We start from the raw sequence: 15,881 nt of genomic DNA on the forward strand, positions 1-15,881 counted from the left end.
CTAATTAGGCAATGGATAAAATAAAAAGTTCAGGACAAGCATAAAAACATTATTTAACACACAGAAGAAATATGGCAAGCATAACGGAGTAGTTCTTATGCTTTGTACAGTGATGTAGACTCCAAATGCAATGGCTGACGTTGTAAAACAGGCTTTCTCAGACCAACACAAGCAGCTGCCATTTATTGCCTGCCTACTATGTGCCAGGAACTGTGCCAAGTGCTTCAACCATACTCCTGATCCTTGTAATCTGCTATATGAAATAGAAACTCTTAGCCTTATTCTAGAATGAGAAAACAAACTAAATTTGTACCTAATAAATGGCAAAGCTGCCTTTAAAACCCATGCTTAATTTCAAAGTATTTCTCCACTGTTCCAAACTGCTTCCCTAAGGGCAGTGACAATCGGACAGTAATAGTAACTCTTCAAAAAATAAAATTTTGGAACCTGAAAGGCAAAATAAGCATTCAAGAAAAATAAAAATATAAGCATTAATTCTAAGATAATCACTTAATCCACTGAATTCTGAATAAATTTATTAGAAGTTGAAGATTATGAATGTTCAAGGATCCTGAACGTGTATCAAGATAAGTTTTAAGTATTTATAAATGGCAAGTTAATTATTTTTAATTGTAGCATGCAACTTGCCATTAATCTAACATTCTACAACTACTCTCATCCCTTTTACAAATATTTCTAGGAATTGCTTTGTATTTCACATTATGCCCTGAATACTAACGAGAACAAATTAATTTCCTAAAATCATTTTTAAGATCATCATTTCATATCTTTAGTAAGTCAATGTCACACTTCAGAAAATTGGACCAGGTTATTTTTATTAGAGGCTATCACAAAAACATTTATATCCTGCAGTTTTGGGAGCTGAGATTTAATTATATGATAATATATAAGTGATCTAACAAATCATATAAATCCCTATTTAAAATGAAATTAAAAACCATAATCTAGACATGCCTTTATGAGCAAGATTTGGCTACACATCAGCAAAGTATTACTTCATTTTACTAACTGCCGTACCTCTAGTCCTACCATCTATTTGGTCCTAAGTGTACACCTCAACAAGGGACAGAACATTGCTGTGGAAGGAACATCATCGACTTGGACAATGTCCCTGACCCAGATTCTTCGCAATGTGTGAGAATACAATGACTTCAGAGCTCCACACCTGCTCATTTACGGAATCTGCCTCAACAGAATTAAGAATGCTCTTTCCACACCAAAATGGTAAGAGGTTTATGGGAACATTTTTATACTTTTCTGTATTTTCCAAATACATTAGTTTTATAATTGGGGGGGGAAATGCTTTTTTTGTTTTCTTTCTTAAGCCACCTATCCAAAATATCAACCTTATCATGTTGGCTAAAAAAAAAAAAAAAACAAAAAAAACAAAAAAAACCCTGTGCTATTTCCTCAGTATTCTAGAGCTAAAACCTAGTAACTGCAACATATGCCAAGGCCCTGTTTGGTCCAGGTGGCTTCTGACCTCCTGTCCGGTAGTACCCAGTCCCAGGTGCACGCTGAACTCTACTGATACCTAAATTCCTTCCTGAAACCCTCTAAGCCTTCGCTGCAGCCGGACCGCTCCGCCACTCAGCAACAACTCCTCTGAGATTCAGTTCAGGAGTCATTAACGCTGTACTCCACCCCCAGCAAACTCAATAGAAATCTAAACACTTCTCACACTCTGGAACTACATGCCAGTTGGGCTTTCCCAAACTCCCCAGTCTTTTAGAAGTACCTATGACAGAGGACTAGAACTGGCTGTTCCCCTGGAATAAATGCTTCTCTTTAAACCCATCAGCAACACACTCCTGCTCCTGAAGGTCTCCCAATCCCCAAAAGACATTTCTTGATTCCAGTTTATAGGATTTTTTTCTTTGACCATTCTTGGTTATGAATTTTGACAATCCTTACTCAACGACTAAAGTCTTACATGAGAAGTATATCCTAAACTTCGGTATCTTTCACAGTACCTAGAACAGTGCAAGGCACATGGATAGGCAGTCAAGAAATATTTGTTGATTGAGATAGAGAGTGGAAAGGAATTTCATTTTTAGGCTTCTGGATTTAAAGTGTGACCTGGCCAGGCTCTCCAGGAGACTCTTGACCTATTCCCCGAAACCTACCCAGCACAACACAACAGAGGCCTCAGCCTGCATCAAATCCGGCTCAGAAGAAGGCAGATGATCTCTGTGCTTCCCAACTTCTGCTGGCACAAGCTCCCTTCCCTACCTCTCCCTGGGAGAGCTCTGGAAGACTCCAACAAAGAGCTCCAGCTTGTATGAAACCCTGACGGGAAAAGACAGAAGGTCACTGAGAACCACCAACAAACAGTGCTTTCGTAAGGCGGGGTCCTGCCTGGGGTGTGCACACAGGTGTCGCAAGGTGCTGAAGCCGCAGGTACCACCACAGTCTCCAAGTGCAGGAACTAACCATCGTGACATGACCATCCTTCCTGTGTCTGCACCTGGCACTTACTTTCATTCTTGCACATGTTACAACATACCATCTCTGTTCACACCTGTCTCCTAAACTGTAGACTTAACAGGTGGAGAAACTTTATCTTCATTAATTTGTAACCCTTCACGCTGTCCCTGTGCCAAAGGAGGCAGGCATCAAGGATTTGTTGAGCCAAAGCCCTTCTGGCTGCACAGTAAGCACATTTGTTGTAAAAACCAAGTTAACATTTTTTCAGCAACCTCAAATATACTTTTCTCAGACAAAAATTTCCAGGGTGTTTTTCTGATGAGGAATGCTACAACAGTCTTCTCCATCCATATTTGAGCATTCTTTCTGAACTTCAAGAGACTTTTTACATGGTACAAGAAACACCATGACACACTGGTGTTTCAACTCATCATAGCAGATGGTGAGCCATGACTCTAACCCACAAACGTGATGCCAATGCTGGATTTTGAGTTTTCTTACCTAACTTATTTGATACTGACACTTTATTGTCAAGGATCCTGCTGAATTCACCTGCTACCCGGAATCTACTTAGGTCTGCGTGTTTGTGGGAAGCTCAGTCAATATTCCTGCTTATCTATCATCCTTTTTCTCTTCTACTCCAAGGAAACGTGAAATAGCACAGCTACCCGGATATTTGTACTTTAACCTTTCACCAGGACAGTGTTATCTTACAGCAATCAAAATAAATATGATTGCTCCTTCACTCTCGCACAGTTCCATGGCTCAGCGGTTCAACCCACTGCCTGTAGCAGCAACATCCCATTTGGGTTCAAGTTTGTGTCCTGGCAGCTCCACTTTCGATCCAGCTCCCTGCTAATGCACCTGGAAAAGGAGATGAGCATCGCCCAACCCCTTGGACCCCAGCCACCAATGTGAGAGACACAAAGGAGCTCCTGGCTCCCAGTCTGCATATAGTCCATTCCCAACTGCTGTGGCCATTTGGGAAGTGAACCAGTGAATGGAAGATCTCTCTTGATCATTGTCACCTGTCTGTAACTCGGCCTTCAAGTAAATAACATCTTTCAAAAAGAATAACAAAAATGAGTAAGTGTAATTCTTTGTTTCTAAAATTAATATCCAACTCTTCCAACATCATTTCAATTTGTTGGTTTTCAAGTCCCTCCTACTTGGCAAAATCTATGCATGCCACCCAAGGTATCTCTCTCTAATATGGTCTATATGCATCTCCTTAAAGCCCCATTATCTTCCACTTCCCACGTCTGAATACCTCAGCTTCAAACCGTATCATCCTGCCTCTCCATTCAGCCTTTCCTCCATTTTCCACTCCCATCAGTTTGCCATCACTGAACTGGCACTTGCAATCAGAAGCCAGAGCAAACCTCTGGCATTTCCAGGTATGGACATGCATCCTGGGATCTAACGCAGAGGTAGGCACAGTGAGTACTGGCTTAAGTAACCAAGGCCTCCGTTATCTGCTAACATGAACACCAAAGACTGTAACTACGCAGCTCATCACAATTCCAATCCGTACCCTGCCCTAATATGACACAGTCAGGGCTCCTGGATCTGTTTCACTTCAAACAAATACAAACGTCGAAGTCTTTTCTTTTTAAATTTTTCTGATTATATAATCTAAAATTAAACATGCAAGAAGTATCCTGCTGCTTAAAGTACACACTTTGGATAATGTTTCCAAAGGTTTCTATTTTCTCCAGCCATCTCCCAACCCAACCATTTACCCTTTAGTTCTGAGCACCTCCTGCTAACTAGCCTCTGGTGCGCTTTCACCACCTCCTTCCCTCTCGCACTGTCTGCCCTCTTGCCTTCCTCCCTTTTACTCATAACAATTACACCTACTCTGCTAGACACACTCAATTTTATCCCCTCCATCAAGATCTACATCAGCTTGTAGCCCAAACTGACGCCCTTTCTAAACACATGCATTCATATAGCACATCATGTAGAACATGTCATGTATATTATAAGCTCACTTTGTGTATTAATGCAATAATTTTTTTCGTGAACCATAAATTTTAAGTTTTCTTTCCAAGACTGAAATTATTCTCTACTGCAAACTCTAGTGCATAGTTAATATAATCATCTTATATTTAATCTTCTAATGTTTGATCTTCTTTCTTATTTCTACAAGTCAACTCTATTAAACCTTACATCACTGATTTCAATCTTGGAAAAATAGTCACTGGGATCCTTGATTCGTCCCCACTCAACAGAGCCCTCCTTCACCTCCCTCCATTCATGGTGAACCTTTCTGGACAGTGAACTCAGAGCCTCTTAAACCCAGAAATCCAATGCAAATACGATTAACTGAAAAGTCCACATTTTAGCCAAAATGTACTATTCTGCATAAGCAGTAATATTCATGCTTTTAATTTTAAAACTTCTCAAATAATGTTGACCGTAAATTTGGAACATACAGAGAAGTATAAAGAAAACAAAAACCACATCTAAGCATTACACCCAGCATTAAAAGATTCTCATTTTAGACAACTTCAGAGATGCTAATGTAAATAGGCATATATAATTTTTTAAAGCAGTGAAAAACAGACAAAACTCTCACTTAGAGTTTTCCTTTTTAAAGAGCTCCATCAAATCGACACAGCAAAAAAAAAAAAGAAGAAAAAAGAAGAAACAGGATTTAATAACTTTAAAGAAGTCCCAGAATTTACAAGAGACAGCAACCACAGATAAACCTACTTTTTAAATGACTGGACAAGGGCTCAACTGAGCCTGGCAATATCACATGTACTAAAAGTTGAGTCTGGTCAATCCAACAGTGCTAAACCAAACATTACCAGTTCCCTAACCCTCTCACACTGGAGTTTTTTAATAAAGTAATCAAAATCCTTTCCATAGCACTTCATATCTTTGCAATATCTCCTTGTCAACAGCACGCACAGGAATAGATGGCTAACTCTGAGCCTCAAGAAGGATGACTGGGACTGGGCCGACAGGGTCAAACGAAACGGAGGCACCCTCCATCACACCTCTTCCTGTACAATGACCAATCATTCTAAACCAATTATTTCATGTCATTTTAAGAATTTTTATTACGGCTTAGGATTTCTTCCTTGGATAAGGGATACAAGACTAAAATACAAAACAAAGAGTATTACCCACTTCTCTTACTATCCCAAATTAACCACCGTTAACATTCAAGTCCTACATTTTAGACACTTCCAACGTGTTTTGTTTGGTTGTGCAACACTGTAAATGTTCCTACTTAAATCATTTCCCACATCTTGATGTATTTTTATAAAACAATTAAAAAATGGCTATGGAACTACACTATTGATTAAGTATACAACAAGTTTCTTAAATATTTCTGAATGCAAACAGCAGATGCTCCCTTAGTTTCAAATATTAGCCTTTTATATTAATGTTGTAAACACCCTTTTAAACTATATGCCCTTATTTCTGATTAGCTCAGGATAAATTTCCAAATACAAGACACTGCAGGTAAAAATAGAATGAGTATTTTAAGGATCCTGACACTGCAAAACTTTTCTAGAAAACAGCTAAATTGATTTACACTTTTGCCAGAAATGAGGATGATGAAAGTTTGCCTTAAGCATCTCCCTCAGCATTCAACAGTGTTATAAATCTGTTAAGCAAAAATTCTTATTACTGCAACATTCACGTGATTATAAAATGTATCAAATATTAGTCTCTATAAATTGTAAATTAATTTCTCTGCCTTACCTGCTACAGCTTTCTTCACTTTTTTCTTATTGATCTGTAAGTCTTTTATTTATTAAGAAAATTCGACTATAAATTTGAGTTTTCCTAGTCATTTTTGAACTTCATTTTTAATATTTTTTTAATAGCCAAGCTTTAAGTCTATTTCTTTAAAGACCATTTGCAGAAACTATTAAATCTTCAAAGTACAGATATTTAAATTATTTTAAGCGTGCCATAAGTTCATACTGCATAGTTACTTTAGTAATTAGCTTCTCTAAGACTGTTTATCAAATACAGCATAAATCCAATCTGAGGACAAAGAACTCAAGACAAACTATAACCATGCTTACCTGAGAAAGGCAGGCAGTGATTCCAAAAAAAATCTGACATGACTCTGGAGAAAAACCATTTACTCTGTTGTATAGTCATTAAGATTACAATGAAATAAGATAAGTGCAACCTTAATTTCACTAGCACACACACTCCGTTTGCCCACTTAAGACACCAACACCAACCCCATCCCACTTGAGAGAGGGACAGACTTATGACGACCTAACAGGGCAGGGCAGACTGGACTAAACAGACAGCATAGGGTAGTATAAAAATAACTGAACAATTTTCTTGAAAAGCACATAAAATTCAATCTCTGTGTTTATGTCACAAATAAAAGCAGCATAATTGCTCTTGGAGGAAAACATCTGCCCTCCGAGAGTTAGTGAAGCATACACACTTCTATCAACATATACATGAATATACACACATACAGTACAGCAGCTATCTTAACATGAAATTTAAAATGTCTCTAGTCTGTTTTAGAATGAAATATAAATGTGATCATTTCTGAAGAATTCTTCACACAACTGGAACACTAGTGTTACTATTACCATTCGCCCTGTTAACTCGGGGAAGACAACTCTGAGTATCAATTTCCTGTTTTAAGAGTTGAAGTACAGAACTTCCAAGAACATCCTTCCTCATTCTAAAGTTTTTGATGTGTAAAATTCATCCAAAGTAATACTGAGAACTTCATACGTGCCCAGCATGAAGGCTGTGGCTAACCATGAGGCAGACACGATTGCCGTGTGTATTTACTTTAGAGCCTTTTGAAGCAAACACAATGGACTTAAACATTTTTTTGATGTCCAGACTTCAAAATGGGTTCGAGTATTAATTCTCTCCCTATGGGGTAAAAGCATCATTACTTAGAATTTTTAAAAAATATTTATCTATCTTTATTGGAAAGTCAGATTTATAGAGAGAGGAGATAGAGTAAGATCTTCCAACTGCCGATTCACGTATGCAGCAGTTAGAGCCGAGCCAGTCCGAAGCCTGCAGTCAGGAACTTCTTCCTGGTCTCCCACACAGGTGCAGGGTCCCAAGGTTTTGGGCCATCCTCTACTGTTTTCCCAGGCCACAAATAAGCAGCTACATGGGATCAGAGCAGCTAGGACATGAACCAGTGCCCATGTGGGATCCCGGGCATTCAAGGAGAGGATTTAGCCACTGAGCTATGGTGCCGGGCCCATTAGAATTTTAAGAACGTACCATATTTAAGTCACTGTAATTTTGAAGCCTCCTATGCAAGTTTATACTTATCTCAGGAATGCTTAAGCCTTCTTTGGCTGTGATGATACTCCACGGAGTCCATCAGGAAGCCCTCAGCCCCCCTATTCAAGGCCTGCTTCCACTTCCTACCTTATCTCAGAGATTTTCTGCCTCCGAAGAGTTGGGGAAATATTAACAGAGGCCAATACCAGAGTGTACTATCCACTAGAGTTTAGGGTCCTCTTTTCTGGTCCTGTAGGCTTCTCCGGACAGGCAAGTAAGAGCTCGAAGGAGAAGGCAGTTTAAGAAAGTCTGCTGAGGTGAGTAAACGATCCCAAATAGGGTAACAGGCTTCTTAGCCTCAAAAATCTCATTCCCCCAGCCTCACCTTCATAAGCTCATAAATAAAGCCAAAACAAAGCTTTAAAATGACAAAAGACTAGGAACTGCTTTCTTTCATCATTTTAGACCTTTAACAAGAATCTTAGGGGTTGCTGAAGCCCTGTACCTCTTCCATGAATTGTTTTTAAATTAATGTTTTCTCCGTTTATGTGATATCCTCTATAAAGACACCTCATTAATAATGGAGTCCTACCACTGGCACTGACTCGACAGGGTGTAAGTGCATTAAAAGGAACTGCCTGGCATTAGTGTAAAACAAAACAGGGTGAATGACATCATCTCTTGCCTGTGCCGTAAATGTTATCCTAACTGTATGACAGCAGGTACTGTTAACAATATACAAGCAGGTCACTGTGCAGAGTGAACCTCCAGTGGGGTTCATCCTGTTAAAGTGACACAGCGCCATCAGGCCTGAAGGCGTGAACAGCAGGCCTCTCTCCTAACACACAAGAGATGCCGCGTGACACATACAAGCAGGCCAGAAAGTTTCGGAAGGGCAGAATGGTGTCTTCCCCACTGCTCCACTCCCAGTGCTCAGCTCGCAACCAGTGCTGAACATGCACACTGAACAAAACTTTCTATCCGGTGCAATTAAAACCCGTCTGAATGCAGGTACAAAACCCGAGTGTTTCTCCTTGTCATCTCTTCCCCAATTCATGATGTGGTCCACCCAGTCTGAGAACTTTAGAAACCACCATCTAACTACACAGCACAGAGTTGGAAAGAACCAGGCCTGCTGCCTCCAGCTCGTTCCCCTTTGCACACAGCTGATGACAAGGAGGAGGCAGGAGGGAGAGCGGCAGCGACTGAGGGCGCAGACAAACCACGGTCTAACGGGGAGTCCACCTCTTAACCTTCAACCCGGTTCTCCTTGCCTCCTTCCAACCCCGAAAAAGGATACGGCAGCAGAGCTCCACACTGCACGGACAAAACCACCCAAGAGGGCTGAAAGAGAAAACATGAACACATTAGTAAATATTGTCAATCTAGTATCAAGATAAAACTACCTTATTAGAGTTGCTTCCAGAAATGAAAAGGCTACATTCAGATTACAAATGTAAGTGTTCAAATAATGGAAACATAAAAGTGAAAGACCAAATGAAATGCTACTGGAGGCTTTTACATTTATGTGCATTCACTTACACTGAAGGTTTCCATACTTGTGACTGCTGACTTCGCAAACAGAGGGGCAGGGAGACTGAAACCCATCGTGCCACCCCGTCAGAGGGTGACCAGCCCCCCCTAAATTTCCTTCCTGAATGCTACTTCAAGAGTAAATCATGAGATTTTATTTTTCAGTAAAACAAATACACAACAACAAAAAAATAAAGACACAGTGTTCATAATGTTAACAACAACAAGTAATTCTACCTGGTGCTCTTTTTATGAACTCCAAAACACACAGATTAATTACTATTCATCTGGGTAATGTCCATTTTCAAAAAATCATCATCTTAAATTCCCATATTTAGTCTTTGAAATTATACTAATCACTGTTAATTCTACTTCACGAAACCACTCTTTAAAAATGCAGTAATGCGCCCATTTTAGCCAGCTGAAACACACACACATTTTCTTTACTAGCCCACCAACTCAGCTCTTTGCACAGAGATACTGTGTGGAGCCACCACAACGAGCACAAGAAACGAAGTCTTTGCTCTCCTACAACTTACGCACCAGCTTCAAACTATCCTGTCACGAACACCTTGGTGGACAACCAAGTTCTTCCCTCATCATTTATTTTAGCTAAGAGCAGACGGCTAAATAAGCATATTTTCTACAAAAGAATGGAAATACTAGACCCTTTTTAAAACAGCAGTTTTACCTAGAAAAATCATTTCATGATCATTGTATAATTACATTGGATAATTATAGCAAACATGGAACAAAATATTTAATGTTCCTATTTATGCTGCCTGAATTCCAGCTAAGTTTAAACACTGGACCAGCACCAGTAATCTGCATTAGTTTCACTGCCTCTCAATTCCGAACTGCTTCACCTGGGCCACGTTCTTGTCCACAGTACTAGCGGGAAGCCCCTCGGGCCGGGCTCTCTGACAGAGCACAAGGCAGGACTCCCTGTAACCAGTGTTTCCAGCTGTACTTTTGCCCCATGTCCAGAAGGACTGCCCCACAGTCTGAGCCATCAGAATGAGGGACGACGTGGCTGTTTATGCAAAATGGGAGTCGGCTGGCACGACCACAGCTGGGTTGGCAGGCAGAGCTTGACGAAGGCAAACCCTCACAAACACCCAGGCAGTTTATACCTCTGGGGTGGGCAGCAGATCCTGGTTTAAAGTCTGCTGGTGTGGCTATCATCAAGTCCAGCCCAAGAGCAGAATCACCCGGGAGCCGAAGTCAGTTAAGGCTAAGTAAGATAATTCAAATTTAAGAAGTAGGACACCCTAATGAAGCAGAAATGGAGAACTATAAAAGCCAAGATGTAAGACTTATTTTTTCCCACAGGCAAAGAGCAGTATATAAAAAGAAATCCACTACAAGTCAGCATTAATTAACATTTCCAATGATGCCCCCAAGGCCACTGAGAAAAATATTCCCATTAAAAAAAATTATTTTGAAATTTTGGGTGCCTAAAGAAGCAAGTCTTAAACATCTATAAAATCCAAGTATGTAAATGGTAAACTGTCACTGTGCACCAGGATACCTTATTTTTGAAATACACTGTCAAGTTTAATACCAAGGTAAAGGCCAAGGGATGTGCCCCTAGGGAACCAAGCTTCAGCTGAATTCAGGCTCAATTCGGAGCAGCAGCAGGAGCCTAAATCAGACAGCCCATGAGGTGCAAACCAAGACTGCTAGGGTTGGCCACATCTCAGGAGCAAGTACCAGCTGCTGATCGGCTCCGGAAAATGCCATCACCCAACGCAGTCATGTGACAGACCGCAGTCGCCACAGGGGCTGCCACAAAGTACAGGCAGGGCTGGAATACTGAAAACAGGTACAGAGGAAGTGTGTCTGACACTCACTTTAAAGTACTACAACCGCAGGCAAGAACGGTGGGGTAGAGGCACAGCAGTGACACGCCACGCTGGTGACTGCAGAGGTGAGCTGGTAACTGTCCAAGTCACGAGCACTTTCAAGCGGCGATGTATGATATACTGACTTTTTTCAGGAATACAACTAGCATGTAAAACAAAAGCAGACTGCTTTGCTTAGCCAGAACTTTACCAAGGATTGGTCGCCACTCTGAAATGTCACCTTGCAGTTGGCAACTCCACTTGTGGGACATGAGACTCGATGATCTGCATTTAACAGTCATACTCCGCATGAGTCTATGCATGGCAACATCTGACAATCTCATCATGTATGCTAGCATAGCTATGTCCAAGTAGTCACAAAATGCTCTTTTACATTTCAGCTTGGGTAAACACAGAGAAATACGTATATACACAGACATACACACTTACAGGTAAGACAATTCATATAATTTAAGGTATAAGGTAACAAATGGGATACTCAAAATATTTATTATAAAAAGCAGCTTTGGAGTCAGAAAGCCATAAGATCTCTGATGTGGTGGCCTGGCAATAATGGCCAAGGTCCCTAAACGTATCAGGTCCCCCTATCATGAAACCTGTATAAGGTATGCAAAGTCAGCTCCTTGGAGGGGAAGGGCTTGAAATGTCAAAGGTCCCACTCACCTGGTAACTTTACACTTAGAGCAAAGATCCTGAGAACAGTCACAAAGAAACTTCAATACATTGTTTTCAAGACATGCACAAGGTTGGAAAACAAAGTCAACTGAATTTGATGCACTACTGACCTTTACCACGGGCAGGTCAAACACTTCCCTGGCTTCTCCAACCTCTGGGTTGTCCCCGTCCTCTGAGATTATGTGCGAGGCCAAAGCGTTGTAGGACACTTCCTTGGCTTTTCCAGCTTTCAGAAGCTGAATAACCTGAAAAAACAAAACCACCCCTACAAATTAAAATGGAAAAGGCTGCCGTGCCACCCTGTTGTATCTGAGCAATTATGGGAAATACATCACACTGCCTGCATAGAATTGACAGCTTTTTCCTCCCAGTCAGAACAGCAACTTCTGATTCACCAACCACTGGAGGCTTCTGAAGACCAGCAGCAGGGCACTGCCCAGCGTGTAGACAGATCCTCCCGAGTCCCCACATTAAAGGGTCGGGACGGGAAGAGCGTCCAGAAGAGGCAATCAAACCCGAGTAGAATCCTTAGAAACCGTTAACTGCCAGTCATGCAAAGCACATGCCCATGGGCGGGATTACATCCACGGTCCTGGACAGGCTGCTGACATGCAGACCACATCAAAAACATTTCTCACTCTAAGTCATCCGCATGAATCAGTAGATAGCAGAGAAACAGCAGATGATATAAAAAAAGAAGTGACTGCTAAGAATGCACTGGGGTGGAAGATCAACAAGAATGCAACCGGGAGGAAGAAAGACGTGAGGGAATTGGCAAGGCGTGGTGGCTGAAAGGGATACAGGCCCAGGAGAAGTCAAGAGGAGGATGCCAGGGTTTAAGGGCCACTCCCCCCCACCAGAGATGGGAAGGCACAGGCCTTTCTCTGGGGTGCCCTTAGCAACACCTGGCCAGACACACCTGTTATTTATAAAAGGACTTGGCACTTCCCTGCACGGGAACCATCAGCCTAACAGCCAAAGCCCTGAGAGGGCGAGAGATCCCCCCAGGTGTGGAGGGTGTGGCAGGTGAACTGAAGGCTAACAAGGTAGCAACAGAGCCCTGCTGAGAAACAGGTTAACTCAAAGCGAACCAAGCCAGATGGTACTCTCACAGCTAAACCAGCGGACAGGTTAGATGATCTCTCAGAAGACCTTATGGGTCAGTAACATACATGTATAGATGCTAACTATTCCTTAGAGCCATCTTATCTTCCTTTCCTCCCTGGCCTCCCAAGCATCTTTGGCTTCACGCATCTACTTGACCTACTTACCCTGCAGTCTGACCTTCCTACCTTTTAGATTGCAGCCTCTTTCCACCACTCACAGGATGCAACTCAAATCCCTCTAAGGGACTTCGTCTTCCTCTACTCCCTTCCCCGCTTCCTCCTCCTGACCAATTTCCTCAACCAAGTCTTAACCTTTCTGCCTTCCCTTCCCATCCCAGTCAGTCTTCAACTCCTCACAGCAACGACCGAAAACTTACTCAATTTGCATGAACTTTGAGGATATCAAAACTAACAGCTGCTTTTCCATCTCCATTACTGGCTGATCTCACGTGGCTCTCTGCTCCGGATACAGCCATCACCCAGCAAGGGAGCAAGTTCTCAAGGACAGCTGCCCCGTCTTCAGCCATCACACCTGGGCGCTAGGCTGCCGCCTGGCATGTGACTAGGTGTAGCACAGAGGAACTTTCCAATCCGCATTTGATTTACAACTTTCACAAAGTCAGAAGTTGGGACGCTAAACTTTTTCTAAATGTGTTTTTACTTGAGAGGCAGGTTTTACAGAGACGGAGGAGAAAGTCTTCCATCTGCTGGTTCCCTCCCCAAACGGCAGCAATAGCCACAGCTGAGCTGGTCTGAAGCGGGGAGCCGGGAGACTCCTCGGGGTCTCCCAGTGCGCATCCTCCGCTGCCTTCCCAGACATTATGTATTATGTATAATATATATAATATACGATATCCCTGCTAACACACCTGCGAGAGCAGCAGCAGCCGGCCACAGCCACGGCTGGTGCCCCTGCCACACACAGAAGGGCCACTCGGGTGCAGCTTCAGGTTTCTGCTCGCCAAACTCAACCCCAGACCTCTGCAGCCATTTGGGGAGTGGAGCGGCAGATGGAAGGCCTCGATCCCTGCCCCCAGCACTTAGGTGCAGGTGAGCACGGTTCTGGTGCAGCTTATTCTAGGTTTTGGTTCAAGTCACCCTGCCCCCATAAGAGCACCAAAATCCTAAGATCAAATAAGGGTAGGAAGGAAAAAGATGAGAATGATGGAGAAATGACCAATATGGGAAAAAGCGACCCTATTACAGGTATTCATTTGGACCAGACTGGGTTCAACACCTATCTCGTTAAATCCAAAGTTACTGGTCTCTTTACCCTAAAGTTCCAGTGAAAGAGAATCCAAAGCAGTTTAGTTACTAAGAAGCCAAATGTAAGCCTTGGGAAGGCCAGACTGATCTGTCCCCCAGTCTTTCTCCCGCACCCCCTCCCAGGCGTAAATCCTGATCATTCGGCTTCCGGATCCTCGTGGCTTAGCGCTGAGACACCCAAAACAACACAGCTGTGTACTTCAGCTTTTGCAAGGCGAATATTTTGATTCATTCCTACCATGATGATGATTAAACAGCTGTACTACAATATCCTCTGGCGTGAGAAAAATTAAAATGTTCAATGTGATCACACCACCAGGCTATTTCCCACACTTATTGTATAATTCTCCCAATTAGGAAAACCAAGGAAGAGGAGCGGCAGCCCCCACTCGGCAGGACAGGAGGCTGCCGTGCGGCGAGCGCCCTGGGCTCCGCACAGCACCGGAATCGCCTAGCAAGAACGTGCGGGAGCGTCCCCGCTGCTGCGTGCGCCCAGGAGTCCCTGCAGAAGCTACAGCGCCCCGGGTTCCAGTCTCCTGTTCCCCGGCCTCCTGCTCGTCCGCCAACCGCCACCCGCCTTCCAAATCACCCCTTCTCCAGTCCAGGGTCCGTGAGGATGCAACGCCGAGGGCTGCCCGCTCCCGAAAGAGGCATGGGAGACCTGCGGCCGAGGAGGCGGCCGAAGCACGGGGTTCCCCCGAAGGAGGCTGCTCCAGCCAGGTGGGGGACTGGGAAGATGGGCACCCCGTGGCGCCAAGCCCGGGGCTCAGGGCGCTGGGAAGTGAGAGGGTTGTGGGGGGGCAGTGAGGACCCCGACGGGAGCCGGTCGCCCGCACGCGGGGGGCGAGCGCAGCCCCCCACCCTCTTCCCACCGCCCCCGCCCTGCCCCCCGTCCGCCCCGTCCCCTCCCCCAGCCGGTGCCCCGCGCCCCCGCGCCCCCTCGCCCAGGGCGCAGCCCAGGCCGGCGGCCCTCGGCCGGACTTGAGCGGGCCCAGGGCTCAGCGCCTGGGCGCGCGCCCGCAGCGGGGACGGGGACGCGGACGCGGAGGGAAGCCACGGCGGCGCGGGCGCGGTACCTGCGGGTCGATGTCGCCCACCGCGTAATACTTGACCTCCCTGAACATCTCCTCAGGAACTTTGGGAGCCTGGTCCGACATGATCGCGGCAGCCCGGAAGGCTCCGCGGCGGCGCCGGGCCCCGCCCACCCCCGCCCCCGACCCCCGCGCGGCCCGCAGAGGCCGGTGCCCCCCACGCGCGCCGACCAACGGCCCGGCCCGCACGGCCCCGGCCCCGCTCCTGCGACTCGGGGCCCGCTCCCCCGCCCTCCGCGCCCCGCCCGCGCCGAGCGCCCGAAGCGCGGGAGCCGCGCGCGCCCTGTGGGACGCACCATCCGGCCCGGGGCGCCGAGGGGGAGGCGCGGACAGCGCCCCGACAGCCTGGCCTCCCGGCGTCTCCGCCGCAGCCCACAGCTCCGGGCGCACACGGCGCCGCGGAGCCCGTCCTGCAGACGAAGAGTCCACGGCCGCCGCCCTCCGACCAGGGAGCTCCGCGGACGTGGGTCTGCCCGCCTCCCCCCCTCGGCAGCGCTGCAGTGAGCCAGTCCCGGGAGGGAGGGGAACGGGGAGGCCCCTCCCGTCACCACACGCGGCCGCTGCTCGCGCCGGCGCATGCGTGCGCCGAGAGGGGCGGGGCGGAGCCGGCGGGCGTGTGGGAGGCGGCGGAGGTGTCCGCGGGACGC

General features: G+C 45.2%; 1 protein-coding gene across 2 annotated transcripts in view; it reads right to left on the reverse strand.

The window, feature by feature from the left end:
- PAXIP1 (PAX interacting protein 1) overlaps positions 1-15,499 on the reverse strand; it is a 50,540-nt gene extending 35,041 nt beyond the window's left edge. Inside the window, exons 1-4 of one of the 2 annotated variants that reach the window (XM_058660638.1) lie at positions 15,220-15,499; positions 11,882-12,016; positions 8,999-9,042; positions 6,501-6,564 (exon numbers count right to left, since the gene is read on the reverse strand). In XM_058660638.1, coding sequence (XP_058516621.1) covers positions 6,501-6,564; positions 8,999-9,042; positions 11,882-12,016; positions 15,220-15,300 — 324 coding nt within the window. In that variant the 5' untranslated portion in view covers positions 15,301-15,499. Of the gene's footprint in view, positions 1-2,147; positions 2,311-6,500; positions 6,565-8,998; positions 9,043-11,881; positions 12,017-15,219 lie in introns of those variants that run through there. The other variant, XM_058660639.1, reaches the window with a different exon arrangement.
- Between the last annotated feature and the right edge of the window lie 382 nt (positions 15,500-15,881).

This window comes from Ochotona princeps, chromosome 2 (genome assembly GCF_030435755.1).
Source record: "Ochotona princeps isolate mOchPri1 chromosome 2, mOchPri1.hap1, whole genome shotgun sequence".
Lineage (NCBI taxonomy): Eukaryota > Metazoa > Chordata > Mammalia > Lagomorpha > Ochotonidae > Ochotona > Ochotona princeps.